The 7,737-nt window shown below is 54.3% G+C and overlaps 1 protein-coding gene across 1 annotated transcript; it reads left to right on the top strand.

Moving 5' to 3' along the window:
* Positions 1-1,736: 1,736 nt before the first annotated feature.
* Positions 1,737-7,690, top strand: NECHADRAFT_93340 (uncharacterized protein; the record flags this gene model as incomplete). The annotated part of the gene is made up of 6 exons (XM_003048145.1): positions 1,737-1,893; positions 2,004-2,035; positions 2,309-3,370; positions 3,423-3,772; positions 3,880-3,970; positions 4,364-7,690. The coding sequence occupies 6 exons, from the start codon at positions 1,737-1,739 to the stop codon at positions 7,688-7,690; spliced, it is 5,019 nt and encodes a 1,672-aa protein (XP_003048191.1).
* Positions 7,691-7,737: the final 47 nt, after the last annotated feature.

The following is a 7,737-nucleotide window of genomic DNA, read 5'->3' as shown; positions in this document are numbered from 1 at the left end:
TCAAGAATATGAGGATGAATATCATTGACAGGAGGAACTTCTAGTCCGGACTTTCTTGCTTCAATCACGCGGGCGCGCTGAGCCTCTACTGCGGCCTTCGCAGTTTCGACACGACGCAGACGATCAATTTCCATCGCATCCAGGTACCCCAGTGCATCCATGGCGCGGGCAGAATCGATTCCTCCATCCTCGGGGCGTCGGAAGACGTTGCGGACTATGTCCTTGACCTTGTCTCGAAGGTTTGTGCAGTGGTCAATGCCCCTGGCAGCACGAATGGCAGGCCATGCTTCCTGGATTCCAGCCTGAAGAGTTCGGTCGTTGTCGAATGATAGGAGTCGGCGCTGCAAATCCCGGGCAAATCCGCATTGGCGAGGGCTGAGTTGATCATCCTCGTTGTTTGTCAGGCGAGTGAGAGCTTCATACCCACTGCCCAGCCACCACTCTTCGAGTTCGGCAGCGAAAGGCGGCATTCCTTCTTTGCTGGTTACGCCGCGATGCTGGGGCCGGACATTCGAGTGGATGGTAGTAGAAAAGGGTGCAACAAGGTAGTGAGGCTCAAGGAACAGGATGAACTAGGTAGAGAAATGGTCGCCGAAATGAGTGGGTGGGGTAGAATCGCGGGTGAGGTTGCAGGTGAGGGAAGAAGTAGAGCGCTCCTGCTCCGGCAGTTTCTCACCTTTGGGCTCAGGTATCAGAGATTCACTGGAGAAAGTAAGCAAGTAATGTCACTGTGTGTAGCAAAGCTTAGCCTCTGCACGGTCATTGATTCGATGACGGTTTTGCAGCACGTTTGGACTCATGGCGAGGTCGTTTGTTTGTTGTGCTTGGAGGTGAAGGGCCTTTGAAGTTGCATGCGGGAGGTCACGTGGGGTCTCATTGCCACCACATTGTTGCGACGGCTAAAAAGGGGCCACCAGTTGAAATCGGAGTTGGGCATTATTGCTGTGGGGGGATCCTACGAACAGGTAGCGAGATATCGCTTGCTATGCATTCAAGGTTTGAATGTTAAGGCCATTCTTGGATATGGCGGATTCGGGGACGCGCAAGCAAAAGGTTCAGAAACTCAGCTTGAGAGTGGTTCGATGTTGATGTACCTCTCCGCAAGGCAGTGTCCGAGGTTGACAAGCTCCTCTCTACCTACCTACCTTAGTAGCTAGGTAGTAGGTAGCACGACAATGCAAGGCGTTGACAACTCATCAAATTCTCTCTGGCTCAGCTGAGGTCATCTCGGCATTGTCGGTGACATTCACCCCATGAACCAACCTGACCCCCTGTCCTGCTGAATTTCGATTGACGAGGCCTCCGCCTGCTGGATCAAGTTGGCTTCCCCGCTCAACGGCGCCATGACAGTGGCCTTTCCAGCGCCCTGCCTCCGTAGCGCGGTCCTGACGGGTCCTGACGGGTCCCTGGAGGGCAAAATCATGGCGGGCATGGACATCAGTTAAGTTAGAGGTGCAGTAGTGGTCGCCGAGTGCCTGGATCATGTCGTGCGCCAAGACCAGTCAAGGCCAGACTGAGCGCAGCAGTCTGTCACTGCCCGAGGTACGTACCCTTTACCCTTTTTCTTAGTACAATTAGACGGGCCCGTCTGTTTCGTGCCACGACGCCCGCGAGTCTCTGCTCCCTTTTTCCCTCCTTTGTCTGGGTCTCATCACGAACTTCTTGACGGCGCGGTACGTCAATTGAATTCAGAATTCCTCGCCGATGCTCCCAGTGAGCTTGTACAGCCAACGGCCATGATTTTGCGGTATCCAGGTCGCCTGGTGCGACGCCTTAACGGGCAGGTCAGCTTTGGTCGCTTGGCACCTTGGACTGGCCCGCGGGCCCGTCATTGGGGGCCAAGCAGTGCTACAAGCAGGCTGCGCTTTTCAACACAGAGCAGCAAAAGGAGAGGTACGTACGGATGCTGATTTGTCTGTTTCTGCACATTCTATTTTTGTTTTGTTTTCGTATTTTCTGGGGCCGTGATTGCATATTCGTTCTGCATCTGCCGCCGTGTTCAGGGGTCCAGCCGGCATCTGGCTTCTGCCCAGCCGTCACTGAGATCGGCTTATGGCTTACATCGCGGTGCTCAGATGCGCCTCCCATGTAATCCACGAGCCCTGTTTCTGATTTGCAATATTTGGATCTTTGTCTATATGTTTGTCGATGGCTGGTTCATTCTTGAGACCCATGGTCCTTCACAAGCAATGGATGCATTGGTTCCCATCCATGCCACTTCCTTGCTTTACCATATGGCAATGATCAACATGCAATGCCGAGTGATAACTGACATGGGCGAGTAGAAGAAATTCCCGACGATGCACAGGGCCAACAAGGCCCCAACTTCTCTGCAGAGCCCACCCTGCTGGCCAAGATGGGAGAGTCGGCTGCCACGACTTTTGCATCCATACTAGTGCTGGGCCTTGGCTTTGCGGCTGCCGGTTACATCTATCACAAGAGCTACAAGATGATTGTGCTCTCCAAGATGAACAATGCTTTTGAGCCTGGTGATCCCGTCCTCGAACTGGCCGCCATTGGCAAGGATGTCCCTCATAAGCCTGGTGGTAACAGTGAGCACTGGATACCCCGTCCAGAGCAGGAGCGTATTGACGATATTGTCATGGGACGCAACGTTGGACACTATCATCTTTTGATTGGTGATAAGGGCTCTGGCAAAAGCAGCATGTTGATTGACGCAATGCGCAAAAATGATGGCGACGGTGTGGCCATGTTTGAAGCACATGCCGACCTCGAAATTTTCAGGATCCGTCTCGGTAAGGCTCTCGACTATGAATACCATGAGGACTATATCGGAGGTTATTTCAGCGAGAGGGGTCCACGTGAATCCACGGCCTTGCTTGACATTGAACGCGCCCTCAACAAGTTGGAAAAGGTTGCCATGCATAAGCGACGAGAAAGGGGCAAGCCACTAGTCGTCATTGTTAACCAGATGCACCTCCTTCGCAACGATGAAGATGGACGAGACCTTATTGAACTCCTGCAACAGCGGGCTGAGCAATGGGCTGCTGCTAACCTGGTCACGATGGTCTTTAACTCTGACGACTACTGGATCTACGAGCGTCTGAAGCAGCTGGCCACCAGGATGGAGGTCCTGCCTGTCACTGACCTGCCCAAGAAGCAAGCTATCTCGGCCCTCCAGAGGTATCGTCAAAGATATTTCAGGGAGAATCTTGACAGTGCGTTACTTGAGGAGATCTATGACAGGGTTGGTGGTCGCCTGAGCTTCTTGAACCGGGTGGCCAAGAGCAGAGATATGCTCGGGACATGCGAGAAGATCAAGGACATTGAGAAGAGATGGTTCCTCAATCAATGCTGGATCCTCGGTCCTGAGATGGATGACGATGTTATGGATCAGCAAAAGTGGGCGGTAAGTTAAGGCTATACTGGTTGACCTGGATTTGGCATTGACAATTGTATAGGCTGCTGCTATGTGCCTGGCTAAAGCTCTGGTCGACAAGGAAGAGGAGATGGCACAAACTTACGACCCCGATGTCGGTCACATCCTTCCTACATATCCCTTCCATATTGCTCAGCAGATCATGACGAGATGCGACTTTATCCGAGAGCTTGACAGCTTGAACCTGTTCAGCATCACCAGCCAGGCAGATGTGCGTGCGAGCAGCGTTCCGATGCACCGAGCTTTCAAGGAGATTTGTGCCGAACCCAACTTCGAGAAGCATCTGGAGGGTACAATCCAGAGAATTGCCGACATTGAGAGTTTGGGCCGAACTCGCGAGCTGGTGGCCAAGGACCTGGTGCTTGGTGGCCAGTATAAGATCGAGCAGAACCGAAGGGGCATCACGGTGAAGCTCAAGGAGGCGGAGAAGGAAGACGATTAAACGCCTTCATGATTACCCTGGTCACGTTCCTTTGGAGAGAAGTCAAGACTAATGACGTTGTTCCTTTGTATTTGGATGGATGGTTTGGGAAAAGCCGGGTCTCTCTGGAAACGGCTGTGAGAGAAGAGGTGAAAAGGCGCTTGTGGATGGATGACTTTGGTCTCTGGTGAAGCGACCTGTACAACAGCTGACAGCATAGATTTCCTTGGCTCATGTCGACACAACTGTTAATTTCCCTAGAGTACTCGTAATGTTTAACAAGAAGTTATTTTGTATGTTATTTTGTACGGATTAGTGCACCTTGGATCGTATCATTTACCTTGGGAGCTCTGGCAACGGATCGAGATGACTTGATGCCTGACCCACAAGGCACCAACCCCTGGTTGTCACGAAAACACCCAACACTGCAGCTCGCCTCAGGGTAACGCGCTGCCAGTTTTTTCCTGTAGCCCCACACCCTTTTTTCAAATCTCCTTACCCTACACATGTCCTCTTCGCGCGTGCTCTGAACAAGAGAAAAGACATCGACGCCGAGAAGCTCATCGATGTCGTCCAACGGCGCTGGCAATAGCAAGTGGCCTGATTTCCGGCTTGCTTCGACCCTCTGGTCCCTTATGGGCTCACCATCCAACGGGCCAGATAAGCAAACTCCCACCGACCGTGCCGAGAATCACGACCACGACGGCGAGCAGCACCAAGAGAAGAACCCAGACGTCGACCGCGACGGCGAGCTGCAACAGTCATATACCCCCGCCCAAGCGATGATGGATTCCGGAGGGCAGGCAATTGACGGCCTGGGTGGCTTCGATGGCTTCGAGCACGACCCCCAGGTCGACACAGAGGAAGGCGCGCAAGAAGACGACTTTGGCGCGCTCGAGATGTTCGACAGCAACGCTGCACAAGCTCCCTACTCCTCGCAAGTGAACGACGCGTCTTTTGACAACCGGGCCCCCGAGGCGATCATGGATGATGACGCACCTTCATCCCAGAACCGAAAATCCAAACGCGACAAGAAGGATCGCAAGAAGAAGGGAATCACCACCGACAGTGCATCTCCCCAGATCACGACCGAGGAAGAATCTTCACGCAAGCCCCGAAAGTCCAAGAGAAAGGCTGCCTCACCAGTCGAGATCCCCGACAGCCTCGGCGAAAACAATGCATCAGCTGCCGACCAGGCCCAGCTCCAGGAAGCCGCAGCTGTTGATCTAAACGAAGAAAACGCCGTCCCTGCTACACAGCCAAAGCGCAAACGCAAGGCCTCTGATTCCACCGATGGAAAGCAACGCAAGAAGCGGAAGCCCCATGATGACGAGGCCGAGTCCCAAGACGTCGTACAGGGAACACAGGAAGGTGAGGATCCTGTGCCAGCTGAACAACTCAACGGCCGCGACACTGGGGCCGCCTCATTTCTACACACCAGAAACGCGACTCGCGCGGATGCAATCTATGATGATATTGCAGACGATGCTCCCAATTCGCCCAGCAATGCTCGCCTACAGCTCCGTGAAGCTCGTTCAAGAGAGGGTAGTGCCCCCGTCAACGCACAGGACGAGATGGATGTCGATGCTCCCATCTCTCAGCAAAACCCTGGCGATGCCACCGATCGAGATCTAGGCACCGATTCGTTTGCACTCAACGGCTCCGCCAACGCTGCTGATAATGATGTCGAGAACCTGGCCAGAGAAGCATGGAATGAGCATGTCAACGGACAAACCCACTCTGAAAGCCAAGACCCCTATACCCAGCCAGATATGGAGATCCCAACTTCAGCTCAACGCCCCCAGGCTCACGATGTCTACGACGTTCCTGGCAGTCCCATCCAGACCCCCCATCCGCCCAGCACCGCCCCCAAGAGAACGCGGTCTGCGGCCAAGGGTTCCGCGAAGAAGGCTAAGCCCACATACTTTGAAAAGTCCCCATCTCCAGAAGTACAGCAAGATGGAATTGCCCCCCTGCCATCACCTTCTGCCATGACACCCAAGCCTCGAGGTCGAGCCAAGAAGGCCACGAGACGTAGAAAGGTCGAGCCCCAGTCATCCCAGCCCATGCCAGATGAGGATGAGGAGGGTGAAGAGAGCAGTCAAGCGCGTCGTAACCGAATGAACGGCTTCACCCAGGGTCGTTTCAGCGACCAAGAGCTCGGCCGTATCGCACAAGCAGTTGAGAGCTACCGGGTAGAACACGACATGCAGCAGTACCAGCTCAACGAGATGATCCACGCCCCTGGAGGCACAACTGCCGGTGATGAGCATGCTGCCCTCTGGGTGCGCATCTTTGAGACTTGCCCAGACCGACACCGACAGAAGATCATCAACATTACTCGCAAGAAATTCCACAACTTTGTTGCTCGTGGTACCTGGACTGTTGAGCAGGACACTGAACTTCGCGACCTGATTGAGATCCATGGCACAAAGTGGTCCAAGATTGCTGCCATCATCAACCGTCACCCCGAAGATCTTCGAGATCGCTACCGCAACTACATTGTTTGTGGAGACGCCCAGCGAAAGGACGCCTGGGACGAGAGGGAGGAGGGTAACCTCACACAGTATGTGATGGAAGCTATGGGCGCCATTGACGAGTTGCGACGCATTCAACCATCCCGTGAGCTGCTTAAGAAGCCTTACGAGGAGCTCATCGATTGGCAAAACATCAGTGAGCGTATGATGAGAACACGAAGCCGACTCCAATGCATCACCAAGTGGAAGGCCATGAACATCAAGACCCATGGTAAGGACAAACTGGTATCCACCCAGCCTGATGCTCCCATCACGTTCCGTCTGGAGAAGGCCCGCCGACAGATCCAATCGATGCCCGAGGAGGAACGTTACCGCATGATCATGGCGATCCAAAGCTCACCCGCCATGGAGGAAGCAAAGATTCCCTGGCAGCGGTTGGTCGACAAGCGATTCCGCAACAGCTGGCATCGTCCTACCCAGATGCTTCTGTGGCGACGCCTCAAGCAGACTGTGCCCAACTGGCAAGAGAAGAGCGTGCGAGACTGCGCCCAGTTTCTCACAGATCTCTACAACCAGACCGGCCAACTTCCCAACGTCGATGATGACCATTTTGACGACGGTGATGAGATGGTGTTTTTGGACACTATTCCTAAGGCCACCGTCCCCGGCTCACAACACGCGAAGCACAATCACGACCCCGTTAGTGACGCTTTCATTCGCGAGGAGGGAGACGTTGAGGCCCAGTTGGGCGAATACCCCATCCCCGAGGAGAATATTCAGCCCGACCTGCCGATCGAGCCAATGGATCATGTCGAATCTTCTGTGCCCATGGCCATGATGGAGCCGGCAGCTCCTGTTGCCCCTGTTGCGCCCATCGAATCTCCCGACATTGACATGGTCGATCCAGCTCTTGCCATGGAGCAGATGGAAACGGTTGAGACTGCTCAACCCGTGGAGATTACAGAGGCTGCTCAGCCTGAAGAGACACCCCAGCCTGAGGAGACTGTCCAACCCGAGGAGCCCACTGAGACCGTCGATTATGTCGAGCCCGCTCCTCCCAAGGCAACTCGCACCGCGAAGAGGACAGGAATGGGCAGGGCAAAGGCACCAAAGGCCCCCAAGGCCACTCGCAAGTCGACAGTCAAGTCCACCCCTTCCAAGCCTACTCCCGCCAAGCGAAGCTCCCGACGTCACACAGCTGCCTACCAGGACCCCACTGAGACTACTGAGGCGCAAGCTGCCGAGACACAAGAGGTTGAACAGCCGCGGCTGCGTAAGAGAAGGGTCCTCTCCAGGTTCCGCTCTATCAATGCCGTCGAAGAGGTTGACCCCAACGATTCAGACAGCGTGATGGATGATATGGAGGACCTTCCTGCTCGTATCGCTGCCTAATGAATGATGGATGATGGTGAAGAGGACAGAGGAGATTCGAGTGCCTA

This window comes from Fusarium vanettenii (genome assembly GCF_000151355.1).
Source record: "Fusarium vanettenii 77-13-4 chromosome 5 genomic scaffold NECHAsca_12_chr5_2_0, whole genome shotgun sequence".
Classification (NCBI taxonomy): domain Eukaryota; kingdom Fungi; phylum Ascomycota; class Sordariomycetes; order Hypocreales; family Nectriaceae; genus Fusarium; species Fusarium vanettenii.
This window is presented reverse-complemented; position numbering and strand designations above follow the sequence as displayed.